Source organism: Schistocerca cancellata, chromosome 9 (assembly GCF_023864275.1).
Source record: "Schistocerca cancellata isolate TAMUIC-IGC-003103 chromosome 9, iqSchCanc2.1, whole genome shotgun sequence".
In the NCBI taxonomy this organism is placed as follows: domain Eukaryota; kingdom Metazoa; phylum Arthropoda; class Insecta; order Orthoptera; family Acrididae; genus Schistocerca; species Schistocerca cancellata.
The window spans coordinates 509601303-509621963 of NC_064634.1; the positions used below are offsets into that span (position 1 = coordinate 509601303).

Sequence of the window (20661 nt, forward strand, 5' to 3'; positions counted from 1 at the left end):
CATTTAAGTAAAAGCCCATGAAATGTAATCTTATGTAAAATTCTACAAGGTTGGCCAAACAATAGTTAAGATGCTCTACAGTACACAGATACCGCCTCTCAAGATCATAGGCAATAATATCAAAGTTTCCAAAGAGCAAAACATATTTCAGGTATTAGGCCGTTACACTCCAAGCAAAATTCGTTAACATACCAAATCCGACAAATATGACAGCGGCAGCTACTAACGTACGGTAGATTGAGAGGGAGATTACCGAACAACCCGAACCGTAGGTTGCTCTAACCCGCACCCTACTCCACAAGGGAAAAAAAAACAACCACCTTCCCGCAGGTGGGCAAACGGAGAATGGTGGGATGACCCCAAAGCAAAATGGCTGGTGACGTCACCAAGAAAACAAGTAGAATTTAACAAGAGTAAATCAAACAAGATATCACCAATCTCTTAACTTCTAATAAACTGTGATTGCTTGAGGAGACCTGGCACAGCACCCCCAAATCGCTCTCCTGAACCGTCCGCTGCCAGCCACTTCAACAGACGCAGGAAGGCACACTGATCTCCCTTGTCACGGTGCCGCAGCTCGCACTGGCCAGACTGATGATACGGGTTGACTCCTGTTGCTCTCGTGTCGACCGCGCAGTCACTACCCCTCGCTATACGCCGCGGTCCATTGGACTCACGTGGCGGCCTCACATGCATCGACACTCAATATAGACAAGTCATCTTGTGTCTCAGTGCATGACCGACCAACTGATTGATCCAACCGCCAATGACCATTGCCTGAACAAACTCGAGCAGACTGGTGGCGTAATGCACAGACTCAGATGCAGGAACAGACATACTAGCACTCCGAATGACAGACAGACAGACACTAACTGCCTAACAAATGCAGACGAGAAACAGACTAGCAGGCTGGGGACAAGACTGACCCAGACTGACCAACCAGCAAGCTCTTAGCGCCCCTTAAATGCACGTGAACAGTCAACCTTTCCCCTTTCCCACCAGAGGGAGACACCAAAGCTGCGACTGCCACAGCGGTGCCACCGCCAGAAACGGAGGGCGACTGCTTCACACTACGCGCTGTGGTGTGCTCTTCAAAACAGCAATTTTTACCACAGCTCAAACACAGTTCCCAGAAGTGTTCAAAACTATCACACCTTCCATTCAATATACAAATCAAGTCTTCATATATTTTTTCCAGATCAGCAACACTTAGATGAGGACATTGAATTTTTTCATTGACATCCTCTACTGGGTTCATTGCATGGCAATAAAGACATAAAAAGAAATAAGTCTTGAATTGTAACATTGACTCAAGGTAGCCTGTTTATTTGTGACGTGCCTCTGTTTTGTCCTCCACAGAAAATGTTTCAAAACTCACTAGAAGATCTTCAAAGTTTTTCAATATTCTCAAGACACTAGAAGCACACATAGTCCATAGAGTCGGGCAAAGGGGTCGAAGACCAGCTTGGTTGCTGGCGCTCTCACAGCATATGCTTCTGAAAAGTTCCATCCTTTTGTTGAATTCCCTTACGGTGTTTATTGAGTCCTTGGCTAAAGCCATAATATCTCTCATAAACGTAAGATGGCAGAGACTGTCTACAACTGCCAAGTCTAAACTGTGAGCAGTGCTGTGCACATAACGTGCTTTTGCTTGTATATCCAAAACTAGGTTTTTTAGTCCTTTGAACATACCTCTCATATTCGAGGCACCATCATAGCACTGTCCTCTTTAAGTTATCCATTGACAAATTAAGATGAGTAAAAACTTCTTTTCAAATACTAAACAGAGTTTGTGATTCAGTGTTGGGGGTCTCGTAAAAGCCAATAAAGTCTTTGTTGATGATTATGGCATCATCGACAGTATGAGTGCAAAATGACACTTATTCGTGAATCGAAGAATCACTTGTTTCATCAACCATAATAGAAAAATGTTCAGTCTTCTTGATTGAAACCAATACCTTTCTCAACACAGACTTTCCTAGTAGATCAATGATCTCGTTTTGAATATCATGGGACATCCACTTATACCCCGAACGCCCTAACCAATCTTTAAACTCAGGTGTGCCATTCTTTCAAAGTTCCTACAATTGAAAAAAATTTGAGTTTACATATCCGTGCCCTCTAATTGCTAGTCCTTGTCGACATAGAAATTGCACGGTAGTAAAAATTGTCTCAATAGCTAAACAGCCTTTTTCATATCGCTATCTAACTGTTTATTCAATTGGGAGGCCACACTTCGGTTGTTGTTGTTGTTGTTGTTGTTGTTGTTGTTGTTGTCTTCAGTCCTGAGACTGGTTTGATGCAGCTCTCCATGCTACTCTATCGTGTGCAAGCTTCTTCATCTCCCAGTACCAGTGCAGCCTACATCCTTCTAAATCTGCTTTGTGTATTCATCTCTTGGTCTCCCTCTACGATTTTTACTCTCCACACTGCCCTCCAATACTAAATTGGTGATACCTTGATGTCTCAGAATATGTCCTACCAACCGATCCCTTCTTCTAGTCAAGTTGTGCCACAAGCTCCTCTTCTCCCCAATTCTATTCAATACCACCTCATTAGTTATGTGATCTACCCATATAATCTTCAGCACCATATTTCGAAAGCTTCTATTCTTTTCTTGTCTAAATTATTTATCGTCCACGTTTCACTTCCATACATGGCTACACTCCATACAAATACTTTCAGAAACGACTTCCTGACCTTTAAATCTATACTCGATGTTAACAAATTTTTCTTCTTCAGAAACGCTTTCCTTGCAATTGCCAGTCTACATTTTATATCCTCTCTACCTGGACCATCATCAGTTATTTTGCTCCTCAAATAGCAAAACTACTTTAAATGTCTCATTTCCTAATCTAATTCCCTCAGCATCACCCGACTTAATTCGACTACATTCCATTATCCTTGTTTTGCTTTTGTTGATGTTCATTTTATACCCTACTTTCAGGACACTGTCCATTCCGTTCAACTGCTCTTCCAAGTCCTTTGAGGGGCTCGGGCCACCACAGGCCCTATGGAGTCTGTGCCTGTGGTTGCAAAAGCAGTTCCGTTAATGGTCATCTTGTAGTTACCTTACAATCTCGTGACTGAATAGGATTTGTTTCTGCTCTTCCTTACAAATCGCTCATATAATTCTTTCTAGTCTGGCAGGATGAAGTGTTGTTTATGTACATTCATATAATTGCGGTCTCCTTTGCCCTTATTACTACCAGAAATATCCAGAATGAAATTTCATTCTGCAGCAGAGGTGAGGTGATTTGAAACTTCCTGCCATATTAAAACACGTGTGTTGGTCTGGGCTTCAAACCAGGGACTTTTTCCTTTCATGGGCAAGTGCCCTTCCAACTGAGCTATCCAAGTGTGACACAACTGGTTCTCACAGCTCCACCTCCGCCAATGTTCTAGACTTCACAGAAGTTCTCCTGCATACCGTGCAAGATTAGCTCTCCTCGAGGTAAGATATTTTAATCTTTATTTGTCCATAATAACTTTACAGTCTTGGACATTGTCAGTTTGTGTATATTTACAAAAATATCTACCCATACATATAATGAATACAGACAACAAGTAGCACATTATATACTATTATATTAACATTTACCCCCATTAATATAATGAGGTATAAAAAATTAGAATCGTCAATAATGGTGTTCAGAAATCTTTGAGTGAATGTAAACGTTTTTCATTTAACAGCTGCTTCATTTTGCCTTTAAAAATATTTCCCTGAATTTGCGTTATATTATTTGGCAACCTGTTGTAGAATTGTCTTCCAGCTTCAGGTGGATTGAGATTTCTAGCTCTTGTATTAGTCATCAGAACCCGATGATGATCACATCTGGTTCATGTATTGTAATTATAAATGTCTCTATTAATTGCAGTCAGTTCATCATTATCTTGTACAAACTTAATAGAGATGGCTTAGCTATAACTGAGGGGATTGTTTCCAGAAAGAAAACCGATTGGAATTCCAATCTTGCACACAGTTTTAATGTGCCAGGAAGCTTCAACTAAAATATCATTTTTTTCCCCAATGCGTGATCACATTGATGGTAAGAGAAAGCCATTTTAGAATGAAATGAAAGCAAAATTATGGTCATACAAATATCTCTTCATGAAAAGATTGCTAGTGTTGTTTGACAAAATGAGCATTTGTAAATAATGTTTGTTTCACAAAGTTTTGAGGAATTCCTGAAATTAAAGTTGTGACTAAATTTTTATATGAAATTATGGTTTGGGAACTATATGACACTTTTGTATGTATGTTTTTTTGTTATTTCCATGTTTTATTCAGTGAAACTTTATTTTCCATTACAGGGAACAGATGAGAACCGAAATGCAAGATGTCCTCAGAAAACTTAACAGCAGTCCTGGCAGAACAGCCATTCCTTTCATAGTGCATTTTCTGCAGTGCTCTTCATTTCAAGAGGACATTCCTCTCCAGAAGGCAACGAAGCTGTGCAGCAGCATTCCAGTGCTCCTGCTCGCAAGAAGTGAGGGCATGATTAAAGCCAGGTGTTGTGTTCCTGAGGTCAGTGTACTCTTTTTCACATTTGTGGCATCAGTGGAGATAATGGTGGAATATGGATGGCATACCTTAACAATTCATTATTCATCACATAGTTGATGAACAATGTACTTTGAGATGTGTTACCTTGTTTTAAGCAGAATACATCTTTTAACATTATTGAGCTTTCGTCTGCTTGTCAGATATACAATGACGAGGCTAAACATTGTGACCACTCTCCATTGTACGTTTGACTGCAGCCTCCTGACGAGCTAAGGAAAGGACAGGGTGACCCAAAAGTCCATTAACGTTTGAAGAGGCACTAATTCACAGAATAATATAGGTAGAGAGATGAAAATTGACACATATGTCTGAAATGAGTTGAGGTTTTATTGGAACTGAAAACGAGTGCAAAAATTGGTCAACAGATGGCACTGAACAGCAACACATCAATGATGCCACACGAGAACCTTGTATATTATGAGCTGTAGTGAGACAGAGTGGCAGATGCACTAGCAGTTACGGCATGTTGACTTTACCAGAAAACACACTGTTAGTTAACCTTCACTACCAGACCAGAGAATCCACTACAAGAATCTTACAGTCCTTTCGCTGTAAGAAGGATATTTGAGTTGGTAAAGGTCCTGTGGCAAGAGCTACTATGAAGAAAATGATCACAAAATGGAAGCCAAGGGTTGTTTAGATGATCGGCCCCATAGTGGGCGAACAGACACAAGTTATATTGCTGTTCATTCAGTTCAGACCAAAATGTAGACTTTAGCATGTTCATCTCTGTATGGTGAAGGCATCACTCGCGAAGTCACATGTCGCACTGGAATTCCTAGCACTGCCGTTTGGAGAGCACTAAGGTATACCCTCCAACACTATCTGCACGAAATCCAGGGTCGTGATGAATTGTCGGCCATCAATGTGTGACGTGCTGAGCGTTTGCAGTTTGAGCACTTCAAAAAATGGGAGAAGATGACAATTGGTTGTCTAAAATATTGTGGACCAACAAAGCCCATTTGACACTCTGAGGTCTGTCAACAACACAAGTACAGAATCTGGTCTGCTGGAAATCCCAGAACTGTTGTGGAAACACCATTATATGATGAGAAAGTTGCTGTGTGGTGTGTATGTATCACATCACTTGTGATTGGACCCTTTTGCTACAAATGTGAAAGATTTCTTGTGCACATCATTTGGTGAGGATCATGTGCTGAGAGCTGTCACTTCCATTGTGCTTGGCCTCTGTTCCCCAGACCTCAGTCCATGTGAGTGGTTGTGGGGTTACCTGAAGTCTCAGGTCTCCTATGGGGTTACCTGAAGTAGCAAGTCTACCATGATCGTTCGACCTGATTAGAGATTCTAGAAGACAACATCCAGTGGTAATTTCTCACCATACCTACTGATATGCTGTATAGTGCTGTTCGTCATTTTGTGCACTTTTTTGGTTTCAATAAAATTTCATGTCACTGTATGCATGTGTGTCAATTTTTTAGCTCTCTACCTACATTACTCTGTGAAGTACTGATTTTTTAATCTTAATGGACTTCTGGTCACCTCATATATAAGCAGAGCAGAGGTGAATGAGGAGTCATTCTAGCAACAACATGACATGCAAATTGAGCATCTCAGAAATGGCATAGCTGGTTGGCTGATTGTGTGCCTCTGACACGAGCATTTAAGGAAAGAGGTTGAAGAGTGTGAAACCACAAGCAGGCAAAAAGATGTTGGATGTCTTCACCTCGTCACAGAACATAAAAGTTTGAGTCTTGTCCACTCTGCTGTGCTGAGGAGGACGGGCAGTAATCTGTAGCAAATCTAATGACAAAGCACAATGCTGGAGCAGGCACAAGGGATTTGGAGCACACCATTCATAAACAGGCTTGAATGTGAGAATTTGCAGCAGATGACCCCTAATTATTACCCTTATTGACATAAAGACAATTTAAATTACAATTTCAGGGGGCTTGGGATCTTCAAAATTGGACTGAGGGTGTATGGAGATGTGTTGATTTTTTTTTTTTTTAGTGTCAAACGAAACAACATACATCAGTTGATCATGAGAGAAAATAACTGATGTCTAAACCCTAACCAACAATGCTCCTTAAAGAAACTGCCTGTAACATGTGCCAGAAGTCTAACTGGAATGCATGGCTTTACTGAATAGCAGACCTACCTGTTGTTTCTGCATCGTAGAAGTCCAACCGTGCATCCTTGACCTGATTTTACCTGCAGCCTGCGGTGCTCCCGCAACACGCAGTGAAGCTAAATGTTGCAAGTTGTGTTGGCAACACCGATTGTGGATTACATCAGCATTTCTTCTTGCTTGTCTCCCCTCTCCACTACAGCCTAAAATATTCTGTTAATTCTGCCAACACCTGTGGTGCAAACCATCTTTCGAGCCTCATATAACTTGTTCAGTGACATCAAATATCAATAGGAAGAAAACGGGATGAAGTTAAGCAGGACATTGAGTAAGAACTTAGAATCGAACTAAGTGTTACTAGTAAGAAATGTAGAATTGGAGAACTTTTAGCATTGATGTTGTGAGTTTTCTACGAGGGCTACAAGTTTATGATGTAGAATCATGAAAAAAATAAAATCCGTTAATGTACTCGTAAAATCAAAGTTTCAGTGTATGTTGTCAAGGCTTGGTGTCATCCAGTTTTGTAGGTGTACATTAGTTACAGCAATTGCACAAAGTTACAAATGCTTTGATCAGAATTCGTAGAGTTCATGGAGCTGTAACTTTGTACTCTCGACCTGACAGTACTGATACTCTAGAGAGAGAGTTATTTGTGCATGAATTTACACCATTAACGTGCCACAACTCTGCTGGGATTTGCAGCATATAGCATTTGCTACCTCCCACATTGGACTTCTAATGACGGGATAGTATAGGAATTGATGGCATTTAAGAATCCGATATTCTCCCAAAACAAAAATTATAAAATAATCTCCCTGTCACAGCCAAGTGGTCAACACCACCAATAAAATCACAACACTGAGGCAATAAACTCTAAAATAGTCGAAGCATCCAACTTACCGACATGACTTGTAGTGATGGCATTACGCCTGGCATAAGCTTCGTGCATTGTTGGATATCATCTAAGTCTACATAAGTTGTCACAAATCAAAAGGTACTTTGGCAACACAAAACAAATTCACAACATAACTTGCTGAGATATTGACGTAATATGCTCAAAAACAAAGCTTATTATACCACAACTGTGTAGGTGTCTGACTGCTCCAACTCTCAGTTGCGTTCTTCCTTAACTGCTGCTCCTCCTGGGCTTCAGTGATGTCACACCGCCGACTTCAAGAATTGTTAATACGGGTAATATTCTAATAAATTGCATTGATTGCTCCATGGGAGACAGACTCTGACCTGTATCTGGCAGAATTTCTCCAGTTTCCTAATGATAACAATTCATAACTGTGTCATGCACTGCTTTGCTTCTGTCGTTTTACACTCCCTCCACTTTGGCAAACATGTTTTTTCCTTAACATACAGTTAGTATAACTCTAGCAACTTTCGAAAATTCGTGACAGCAAGGACTGAGCACACGTCAAATGTAACTTGCATTTTTGTGGTCAACACTGCCCTGCTACTTGACAATGGTGGCCCACACTCACTGTGCCCTGTATGAGTTTTTATACCTGATTATTTTATTAATTCATTGATGAGGAGGGAGAAGAGCATGCATGGTGGACAGACATACCACTGCCACATTTCAAATGGTCGTGTGCAGAACACCTACATAATGGCTTGTAGCAACACCTGTCATCATGATGATGACATGATGGTGAGGGTGATATGTATGTGATAGTCTCCACGAGACATCAAAAGTGTTGGTGAGTTATCCTGACACGTATCTCTTGAACTGTTCTTTAGAAGTTGTGGAGATTAGTTGAAAGTGCGTCCAAGAGGTTGATTGAATGTGGGTCAAAGGTGAAGGTGTGTGTGTGTGTGTGTGTGTGTGTGTGTGTGTGTGTGTGTGTGTGTGTGTGTCACTCATTGGTGTCCCAAATGTGCTCAATAGCACTGAACTAAAATTAGCAGCCTGTGTAAAAGGGGGCAGGAGGCACCACAAGAGCATTCTTGTATGTGTGGAGTGGTTTTTTTTTTTGCCTCCCAAACCATTCAGATTCAATTCAGGAGTGATGGGAGTGGTGCACTGTTTTATTTAAGTCATCCAACTAAAAAATATATGCATATGTTCAGAAATGAAGTTCTGTGCAGATGTATCAGGGATCAACTTGTTGTGTGTTTACACCTTGCTTGTGAGAATACCTCCATCACTTTGCAGAACAGTGCCTGTCAGTAAGCAAGAGGCACCACCCTTTGTGGTTTTTCATCATATTTGGCATGTACCAGTGTGTCCTGTCAGTCTGTGTGACATTTTTGATAAGTCAAGTGTCAGATAGTGATGTTCTCGGCTGGGGCTTATCCCTTTGCCCTGTGCTGACATGTAGTGAGCAGAGGTACACGAGTGACACAGTCGCTTCCTCAGCAGATAGGGCGGAGGTGGCTTGAACTATTAATTGCGTGCCAGTTGTTTGTTAGAATATAGTTGGTATGTGATTTCCTGCACTGGCCACAGTCTTTCCGCAGTGGATAGCAGATTGCTTTCAGCTTGTTAGTATACATGGAAGTAATTGCCTGCAGTTGCATTTTGCCCAAACACAGTTATGGTACACCTTACAGCACATGTAAAACCCAGTGCTTGCACAGTCTCAGACATGGAGTGTCCTGTTGCCACACTTCTACTTTAACAGCATGAGAGTTGCATCAGGTACATGTGGCCAGAATTCTAATTGCTCACTTTGTATCTTCTATAGGTGATGTCCCCCTAACAGAAGACCACACACAGTTGAGTTTCTGTTTATGATTTGGCACTGGAATGAGAAATGTGCAGGTCTACTTTTCCTGTAATGAGTACATAAATTCTTTTAAAGGATGCCATTAATTTATTCAAGTCTGCTGTCAGCTCCATTCGCGTCTGTCTTTTCCTTTCTACCAGAAACTAGGAAAAGCAGTACTACCATACAAGCCCGTGCTGAGATAAGCCAATGAAACGTGGAGACACTTTCACGTCTTAGCTCGCAACCACAACACAGTATGCTGCCCAACAGCAGGTCTTAAGACATATTGCACGTGTGGCTACTTTTAATTCATTTACTCACGAGTATATATATTTATGGAAGTAGTTAATTAAGTAGTCCTAACAGCTGTTATATATGAGCTGCTTTCCAAAAGTTCCCAAAACTGGAATTTTGCATGCAAATGGTTATGGGCACATTGAAGTACTGCAGTGAGTCTCCCCATATATCGTTCTTGAATCCTTTTCACCACTGACTGCAAGCCAGACAGTTTGGTTAGTTGTTAGTGAGTATATTTCCATTCGTGTCTTTCCGTGAGTTTGTGGGCTTTCAGTGACTGACCTGAAATAGCAGTGTGTCTTCACAAAGTTTTGTTATAAACTTGAGAAAAGCACCAAATGCTGCAGCAAGCGTTTGAAGACCTAGCTGTAGGCCAGACACAAACATGACTGGATAAGCATTTCAGAAATGGACAATCATCAACTGATGATTATGGTGAGGACAGCAACTGCTCTGGTTGACTGTGAACTGGCATCACATGACAGTGTCCAGAAACTGGGGGATCAAATTCTGAAAGACTGTATTCTCCAGCTGTTAGACATAATAAATGATTAAAACTGAATGTGTTTAATAAAAATTAATGTTGCCACTGGAGTTCCCATACTAATAACATACTTCTCTATTGTCAACTCCCATATTAGACATGGCCAATATTATGCATCTATTTTATTGATAATTGCAGGTCTCCAAAACAGTTCATAGGACAACTAAAGCAATTACCAAACCTATAATTTATGTTGACTTTAAATACCTATTTGCAACAGTTATTTAAAAAGTCTCTGGTTTAAGTAACTGCCTTTCAATTGGAGAAAGTGGGAAACTAATGTGATTGAAAATAAATTGGACCAAATTTTGTTATATTGTGGAGATCTGAACATTTTCTGAGGAGCATTTTCATGCATGTCATTTCAATGACATTCAGTAGATGGTACTATTAGACGGTCCTATTAAATAACAGTACTGACACTGCAGTGTAAGCAGCTTGCACCAATTCAGCATTATGGAGTAAAATTCACAGGATGCAAGACATTTTACTGCATTTGAAGCTTTGGTGGGCTAACTACACTTTGCAGTGTTCTTTCCTAGATCTGCCCATATGTGTAGTTCACTTGAGCTACCCCAACTAGTTTCTTCATGGGTGTTGTTCAGTGAACGCAAGACATTTCAGTGAAATAAAGAAGAAAAATGAGTAGTTCTGCAATACAGTTTCTCTGAAAGGAAATGCCTCCAATCTTTGAAAGAGACCCTCCACATTGCCTTGCCATATTATGTGCTTCAGGGATGAATCGTGACTGACGTGTGTTGTACCATGATATACAAGGGCTATCCACAAAGTACACTACGTTTTGGAATTAAAAATAAATTAAGTATTGGAAATTTTTTGTATTATATACAGATGAAAGCCATACTTAAATACTACGTTTCTACATAGTTGCCATTTAAATTAAGGCACTTATTGTAGCGATGGACGAGCTTGGAAATTCCTTCGTCGTAAAATTCGGCCGCCTGCACCTTCAACCACGTGGTTACCTCTTCTTGAAGCTGTGTGTCGTCATCAAAACGCTGCATAGCAAACCACTTTTTCATTGCTGGGAATAAGTGGAAGTCCCTCGGTGCCAGGTCGGGACTGTACGGCGGATGAGGAAACAACTCCCACTTAAAAGATTCGAGAACTTCACGAGTGGCATTTGGTGTGTGGGCCCGGGCGTTGTCGTGAATCAGCAAGATATTTGAGCCGAACTTTCCCCTGCGCTTGTTTTGTATTGCTCTTCTGAGGTTGTGCAGAGTTTGGCAATACCTTTGAGAGTTTATTGTAGTGCCTCTTTCCAGGAAATCCACAACAATCACACCTTTTCTGTCCCAAAAGAGGTAACCACATGGTCGAAGGCGCAGACGGCCGAATTTTACGACGAAGGAATTTCCAAGCTCGTCCATCGCTACAATAAGTGCCTTAATTTAAATGGCAACTATGTAGAAAAGTAGTATTTAAGTATGGCTTTCATCTGTATATAATAAAAAAAAAATTCCAATACTTTATTTATTTTTAATTCCAAAACGTAATGTACTTTGTGGATAGCCCTCGTAAAAGGATTCTTAGACCTGCAGTCATTTGCAACTTACATAATTAAAGTAACAAAGCTGTGTTATTTGAGGGTGTGACATGCCTTTATATATGAGTATATAGCAGATCATTTATTTTATGGGATTGGATAGATAATAAAATCTACACACAAAGCGGCGGCAGGAGAAAACACACACAGAGAGGTTTAACTTACGCAATCTTTAGGAGCCAGCGGCTCCTCCATCCGGCAGAAGAGTTGAAGGGGAAGGAAGAGGGGTGAAGGAAAAGGACTAGAGAGTCTTGGGCAAAGGGGCACAGTTCGCAAAAGTCACCCTGAACCCCACGTCAGGGGAGACTTACTGTATGGGATGAGAAGGGAAGACTGATTTTTGGGGGACTGCTCGGGACAAGATTTGAAAATGTGTGAGCTTAAAGGCCGAAGACAGGGTAATATGGAAGACAGAGATTACTGTTAAAAAAATTGTGTACTAGTTAATAATAGTGAAAAGCTAAGCATGTTGTATGTAACAGAGGTGAGAGGAGGACAGCGAAAAATAGGTAGGTCAGAAAGTGAAAGATGTAGAAAACTAAAATGGACTTCTGAAATTTTCCCGGCGTATTTCTTCTTCTAATAATTTCCGGGTATGCAGCCGGATCCCGTCGACATTCTGCCACGATATTTCGGCCCAGAGACGTCCGGCCATCATCAGAATGTCGACGGGATCCGGCTGCATACCCGGAAATTATTAGAAGAACTAAAATGGAGTGAAGGAAGGAGTAGCTACTGTGAAGAAATGCCGAGACGGAAGGAATTGACGTAAATGAAAGCCGGGTGGCTGGTGAGAACCGAGGACATGTTGTAGCGCTTGTTCCCGCCCGCAGAGTACAGAAAAACTGGTTTCTGGGGGAAGAATCCAGATGGTGTGTGTGGTGAAGGAGGGACTGAGGTCACAACTGCCATGCTGCAGAGCATGCTCTGTGACAGGATATTGTGTGTTGCTAGTGTACAGGCTCTGAGCCATTTATCCTAACTGATAACTGTGTGATAATCATGCCGATGTAAAAGGCCAGACAGTTTTTACGTAACAGCTGGTTTATGATGTGTCATTTCACAGGTGGCTCTTCCTTTGATAATATATTTTTGTCAGTTATAGGGCTGTTATAGGTGATGTTAGGAGGGTTCATAAGGCAAGTCTTGCAGCAGGGGTGGTCACAGGAGTGGAAGCCATAGGATAGGGAGATGGGCTCAGAAGGAGCGTAGGATCTGACAGTGATATTGCAGAGATTAGGAGGGCAACTGATAGCTATTGTAGGTGTCGTCAGCAAAATCTCGAGACAGAATGTATCTCATTTCAGAGTATGATTTTAGGAAGGCATGGCCATGCCAAAATAGCTGATTAATACATTCAAGACCCGGATAATAGTGAGTGACAAGTGGTGTGCTCTGAAGTTGGTTTTTGGAGGGATCAGCAGTATCAGGATTGGTTGTCATGACCCAGAAATCTGCTTTTGCACTAGGCTGGTGGGGTAACTACATACAGTGAAGGCTGAGGTGAGAAGATTAGATTAGTACCTGCTCCATAGATCATGAATACAACATTAAATGAAACAACAAGTTCACTGTTACCAGTCACCGTTTTATTTATTTCCACGACGCGTTTCGAAGGTTTAAACCTCCATCATCGGGTGGATTTACATTAGTAAGTATTACATTTGTGTGTGTGTTGTGTTACGATTTTTGGAGGAACTTGTGGCACTGTCTAGTGGAGAAACGAAACGCTATTTCAGAATATGGTTTAGGATTAATTTTGACGAAAAATTAAACTGATATCTAATGGTAAACATTAAATAAGTAAACTACAGTACCTTCAGTGATCACAGGTTCCTTTTGCTGTCGTAACACATCACATGTATACTGCCACATTTGTAAACAAATATGGCGTCTGGAATCAGCTGGGTGCAAGGTTCGTATAGCAGAAGTGAAGACATAATCGCAAAGTGCAAAGAATATACATCATAACAATATTATTACAGAATAATTGCTTTAAGCATTTAGCGGTGTTTGTTTATGTGTGTGTATTTCAGGTGGTATATAAATCCAGTTCTGACAAGTTAAAACAGCAAACATTCGTACTCGTTTGTACAATCACGTGAAATGTTAAAATGGCTTAAACTTCATACTTATTGATAACAATTAGGTGAAATGTTACAGACTATAATTACAATGATCGTATTGGCTACAACAGTAAAATCATACATACATTACACTCTTTGATTGGGGTTAATAAACAGATGTGAAGTGAGGGGATGGAGTCAGAAGGAGAGGTAGAGAGAGAGAAAAAGTGTGTGTGTGTGTGTGTGTGTGTGTGTGTGTGTGTGTGTGTGTGAAAGGGAGAGGGAGAGGGGGAGAGGGACAGAGAGAGAGAGAGAGAGAGGGAGAGAGGAAAGAGTGATTATGAGAGGAAACATTTACATGGCAAGGAGTCTTAAGATTGCATGTTGCATATATTACCTGCCTAAAGGTTGGGGTAATACATTGGTTAATGCTATAAACTATGCAGATAGATATACATTTGTGCCAGTAGTTGATGTACATACAGTTTTAAGCTGACAAGGGGCACAAGCTGTTGGTGTGATGAATTATCTGTGAGTGAGGTCAATCTCTTGTAGTCTTGGCAGCTGTCAATATTTATGGTAAATATTAGGTGTGTGTGTGTGTGTGTGTGTGTGTGTGTGTGTGCATTTTTATGAGTGTAGGCAGTTGCTGAAAACAGAGATGATACTATTGTAAATATTGTCATTTTTGTCATTTAAGATAGATTCTGGTTGTTCCATTTGATGTTTGTATATTTGGAGTGTTTCAAGGATGTCTAGTTTTCTGCCTTTTGGTTGGATGTGTAAGATGCTAATACTTGTGTTGTTAATATGGTGTTTTGTTTCATGCAGGTGGGTAGCTATTGCTGATGTGTGATATTTTTTGTTTTTTAGTGCTGCCATGTGTTCCTTGAACCTAATCTCAAATGATCTGCCTGTCTGGCCTATGTAGAAGCAGTCACAGTCCAAACATTCAATTTTGTACACACCTGTGTGATGAAGTGGGTGTCGTGTGCCGATGTTGTGGGGTAACTTCTGTCCAATCTTGTTGTCTGTTGTAAAGGATATGCTTATGCCTTTCCGTTTGAAGACATTGGCAATCTGGTATGAAATGTTACCCAGAAAGGGGATTGTATGGAAGATGTTATTTTCTTTTTGTTTTTCGTGTTGTGATTCCTTTGCCATTATTGAGTGTTTTAGGGTGTCTACTATGGAGCTGTTATAACCATTTTCAATAGCTGCTTGTTTTATTATTTCAATTTCTTGATCACATTTATCTTCTGAGAGTGGTAGTTGGATAGCTCTATTAATCATGTACCGGAATGCTGCCATTTTGTGTGCTGCGGGGTGGCAAGAGGAGTTGTGGATTGTGGTATGTGTTGTGGTAGGCTTCCGATAAATTTCAAACTGATGTCTGTTATTCTTTATTCTAATGGTAAGGTCTAGGAAATTTATACTGTCGTCTTTTTGGTGTTCAACTGTGAATTTTATGTTTTCATGGGAGTTGTTGAAAAACTGATTCAACTCACTGATGTCATCTTTAGTGCCTTTGATTAAAATTATGGTATCATCTACATATCTGTAGTAGTAGATGATATTTTTGAGGAGGTGGTGATTGGAATTCAGGATTTTGTCTTCTAGGTTGCTTATAAATATTTCTGCTAGCAATCCGGAAAGATTTGAGCCCATTGCCAGACCATCTGTTTGTTGGTAGATTTTATTGTTAAATTTAAAATAGTTGTGTGAAAGTGTGAATTCAAGCAGGTCCATTAGTTCATTAATGTGAGTTGAAGGGATATTTTTGTGTTTATGTAGGTTGGCATTAATTATCTGTAGTGTGGGATCTATTGGCACAGAGGAATATAGGTTTTGTATGTCAAATGAGGCAAGTGTGGCTCCATCAGGTACTTGTATGTTTTTGACATTTTGTGTAAATTCTGTTGTGTTTTTAAGTGTTCTCTCATTATTGAATGTGTATGCTTGTTTGAGAATTCTGAAGAGTATTTTATTGAGCTTAAATGTTGGGCTGTTCCTACAGTTCACTATGGGCCTGATGGGGGTCCCGCTTTTGTGGATCTTTGGTTGTGATCTAAGGCAAGGTGCTTGTGGGCTCATTGTTACAATGTTTCTTGCTTCTTGGATGGTGAGTAGGATGTTAATGTTGTTTGAAATGTGTTTAATCTCCTTTTGTATTCTGGCTGTTGGATCTTTATGTATTTCAGTTATGTTGCTGGTTTGGAAAAAGTCTAAAGCTTTTTCTATGTATGTTGTTCTGTCCATTACAACAGTTGTGTTGCCCTTGTCAGCTTTTACAATTATTGCATTATTCACGTTTAATTTAGTCTTAATGGTACGTGTAAGGGCTTCTTCTCTTTTCTTGTATGCTGGGAAAGGTTTTGCAATTTCCTTTTCAATAATTTCGTTAATTTTGTGGCAGGCTGATATTCTGTCAGTTTGCTTCTTAAAGGCGATGGTCGAGATCTGTGTTGCACAAGTGATGAGCTTTTCTTGGTTCTTTTGATCCAGCGGAGCTTGAACGTTGTGTTTTAAGCCTTTGCAGAGTAGTGCCTCTTCTTCTGCAGTGAATGTTATGTTCGTGTTGTTGAGGAAGGGTGTGTAGAATGTGTGTTTCTTTTGGCTGTTTGGGAGGTAATTGTTGCTTTATAAGATTCGCTAGTTTTCTCTTCTGTGTAGTTTTCATTTTCTGTACGATGAACTCGGTGTATTCTTTGACTTTTTTGGTTATGGAATCATATTCTAATCTATGAAGCAACTTTCCCAACTGTAATTCTGCATTATAAAGCTGTGTATTGAACATTTGTTTTTTAATATAAAGTTCTTTCAGTTCATTTTTCACCCAGAGTTTCCGAGCGATTTCCAGTGTTTTCTTCGCAGTAGTTGTGTTTGTTTTGATGTCAATCTTGACATAATTTGGGATGCACAAAAGGTCGCAATGACGACACAACACATACACTTCAATAGGAATTGTCTCAAGAACAGGCTACAGTGAAGATCTCTAGCTCTTTAAATAAGTGTCTGCAGGATGATCTTGGATGAGCTCCAGCAATTATTCTAATTACATGCTTTTGTGCAATGAACACTCTTTTACTCTATGATGCCATAGGAAAGCAGAGAATGAAAATAGTCATGGTAAGCTAATGTACTCAGATGTATATCGCCAAAATTTGCAATGACCCTAATAGCATAAGTAGCTGAACTCAAACGTTTCAGCAGATCCTCAGTGTGTTTTTTCCAGTTCAACCCCTCATCAATGCATACACCTAGAAATTTTGAATATTCTACCTTAGCTACCGATTTCTGATCGAAGTCTATATTTATCAATGGTGACATTCCATTTACTGTGTGGAACTGTATATACTGTGTTTTTTCAAAGTTTAATGAGAGCCCATTTGCAGAGAACCACTTAATGATTTTCTGAAAAACATCGTTTACAATTTCACCATTTAATTCTTGTCTTTTGGGTGTGATAGCTATACTTGTATCATCAGCAAAAAGTACCAGCTTTGCGTCTTCGTGAATATAGAATGGCAAGTCATTAATATATATTAAGAACAGCAGAGGACCCAAGACCGAACCTTATGGCACCCCATTCTTGATTGTTCCCCAGTTTGAGAAATCACCAGTTTTTTGCATATTATGTGAACTGCTTATTTCAAGTTTCTGCACTCCTCCAGTTAGGTATGATTTAAACCATTGGAGCACTGTCCCATTCATACCACAGTACTTGAGCTTATCTAGAAGTATTCTATGATTTACACAATCAAAAGCCTTTGATAGATCACAAAAAATCCCAACAGGTGACTTCCGGTTACTTAGGGTATTTAATATTTCATTAGTGAAAGTATATATAGCATTTTTCCGTTGAAAAACCCTTTTGGAAACCAAATTGACATTTTGTTAAAACTTTATTTTTACAAAGGTCTGAAGCTACTCTACAATACCTTACTTTTTCAAAAATTTTGGATAAGGCAGTCAGAAGAGAGATTTGGCGGTAGTTGTTGACATCAGACATATCCCCTTTTTTATGCAGTGGTTTAACAGTGGCATACTTCAGTCTATCTGGGAACATACCCTGCTTCAGAGAGCTATTACATATGTGGCTAAGAATCCCACTTATTTCTTGGGAACAAGCTTTTATTATCCTGCTGGAAATGCTATCAATTCCATGTGAGCTTTAATTCTGGAGAGAGTTTATTATCTTCTTAATTTCAGCAGGAGAGGTGGGTGGAATTTCAATTGTATCAAATGGTGTGGGTAAGGCCTCTTCCATTACCTGCCTTGCTTCTTCTAATGAACATTTAGATCCTATTTTCTCTATAACATTTGAAAAATGATTATTGAAAATGTTTTCGACTTCCGGTTTGTTGTTTATCAAGTTTCCATTCGCTTTGATGGTGATGCCATCATCCTGTACTCTTGGTTGCCCTGTCTCCCTTGTAATAATATTCCAAATTGTGGTGTATTGTTGTAAATAGTCTGCATCTGAACATATATGTTTGCCCTTGAATACCAAGCCTGTATGGGAGGGAATGTTTGACATGGAAAGGGCAGCATCTGTCAAAATGTAAGTACTGTTGTTCATTAGTAGGTTTATTGTGGACAGGGATGGCAGTGTACAAAGTTCTTGAGCACCGTCCTCCCTACCTTAATCTTGCTCTTGTGCCTGCATTACATCCATGTATGAAGACTTAACTGAAAGGACATAATTTTCTATGAAGCCTCTTGCAGGTATTCAAATCATTATACAGTTATGTTATTTATGTGATGGGATTTCATGCGTCATTGACACACAAACTTCCCAGACATTTGTAGTATTCAAATAATAGCAATCCTCAACTATAGCAATAGAACTGTAAGTTCACAATAATAATGATGATGATGATGATGATGATAATGACGACTCTTAATACTCTTATAAGACATTCACTGTAGAGACTACTATGAAAGTTTTAATTTCAAAATCATTATTGGTCTTTCTTTTTCTTCCTCAGGGTGTGGCAAGTGAACAATTCAATGCTCAGCTGTGGATGCAACCCGTTATGGCTACTTTGAAAGGTCAAGGCTTTGTGCCCCGTGGACAAAATCCAAGTAATGTATACAATATGAAAGGAAAAAATATTCCTGTCAACAAACAGGATGCTGCAATCAATATAGCTATGCAGGCGGCAACTGAATTTGCAGAAAATGCCCTCAGCAGTGTAAGCTATCGTAAAAGAATGTGATACAAGATACAGCCACTGACCACTGAAGAACATCTTATATAAGTGTCATGTACATTCTTATTTATTTATTTGTATGTTTGTTGCAGACTAAATAAAACTTACTGTATATTTTGACTACAGTTGTTATTTCACAGTAAAAATCATATTTTAGACTGTTCTCAATACTAATGAGTGTGGTTACTACACAGTTACACTGACCCATATGGAACAGATAAAGGAAAGAAAGAGCTGTCTTAAACCTTATTATTTATTGGCCGGCAGATTAAGAAGATTGCATCATCCACACGTTGATAGCACCACAAAGGAGGAACAATTGAATGTATCATGAAAAGAATAGATTTGTTACTCACCACATACAGGTGATTGAGGAAAGCAGTTTGTTGGGTTGAGAAGGACCAGGTGAAGCAAATGCAAGAGATGGTGTTCAGGTTCTGGAGGAATGTGGATCGGGTATCCACAGATCACAAAGACATTATCAGTGAATCTGAACCAGGTGTGGGATTTGGGATTCTGGGTGGTTAGGAAGGATTCCTCTAAATCAGTGGTTCCCAACAGTAGTCCACCCATTACCCACATATGTTGTGCTTTGTCCTGTACATCACTGATGATAAAAGTGAGACATATAGGTAATAAATGCTAAATATCTCACAAAAATGTTTTTTTCGAAGTTGTACATAGTACCTGTAGTAGTTCAAAAATTGATTCATTGCTCGCTTTGAAACAGATAAATGAATTAATTGACAGCATGACACAGCAGTACGTACATAAGGGCTACTGTAGTATTTTACCCAGTTTAATTATTATTATTATGATTATTATTATTAGTAGTATGGTTGGACACATATCATTAACAGCCTTAAGTTGTCAAACTTCTGCCAGTTCACGAGAAAGGAATGGAGCAATGAAGTATCGGGTAGTTGTAATTAAACTTTCCCTATTTAACACATTACAAAATGGAAACTAATTACTGTACGAGTACCAAACTTGGCAGCATTAATGTCAAGGACATGGGGAAGAGAAATAATGCAGAATCAATTAAATTGAAACCCTTTTAATGTGCTGCTATGGTGCATCATACCAGTACCACTACTGCTGCAGAAGGGGCTCAATATGGTGCCCATTAGTGTCCAGAAGAGTCTGAAAGCACAGGATTGCATCCTACACAGCAGAACAAAGCATGTCCATAGGTATGTTGGCTACCTCTCTTTATATGCTGTGCTTCAGATCAGAAATTGTGTAAATGTTCCGCTGGTAAACCATGTCCATCAGGTAGCCCCACAATCAGCAATCATAGGGTGTGAGAAGGTGATCATGACAGCCAAGCATTTGGAAACAATAGGCGGATAATTCGATCGTTTCCAAATGTGTTTCAGAGAAGCAGGTGAACTTCACGAAAGACGTGCAATGGGGCCCTGACTTGTATCAAAACTGTTGAGTTCAGTGCGTCTCTCTCCTGTAAGGTGGGTATGACATGCTGGCAAAGCATATCACAGTAATGCTGGCCAGTCACACTGTACGTCATTAGTCTCGAGTGCCAAACTGTTCAGAAAAGAGTGGGCCAATGATGAACGTAGCTGTGAAGTCACAGC

The 20661-nt window shown here is 39.8% G+C and overlaps 1 protein-coding gene across 2 annotated transcripts in view; it reads left to right on the plus strand.

Annotated features, from left to right (window-relative positions):
* Positions 1–19186, plus strand: part of LOC126100372 (alanine--tRNA ligase, mitochondrial) — a 99341-nt gene extending 80155 nt beyond the window's left edge. Inside the window, exons 12-13 of one of the 2 annotated variants that reach the window (XM_049910980.1) lie at positions 4315–4528; positions 18842–19186. In XM_049910980.1, the coding sequence (XP_049766937.1) occupies positions 4315–4528; positions 18842–19072 (445 nt within the window). In that variant the 3' untranslated portion in view covers positions 19073–19186. Of the gene's footprint in view, positions 1–4314; positions 4529–18841 lie in introns of those variants that run through there. The other variant, XM_049910981.1, reaches the window with a different exon arrangement.
* The last annotated feature ends 1475 nt before the right edge of the window (positions 19187–20661 follow it).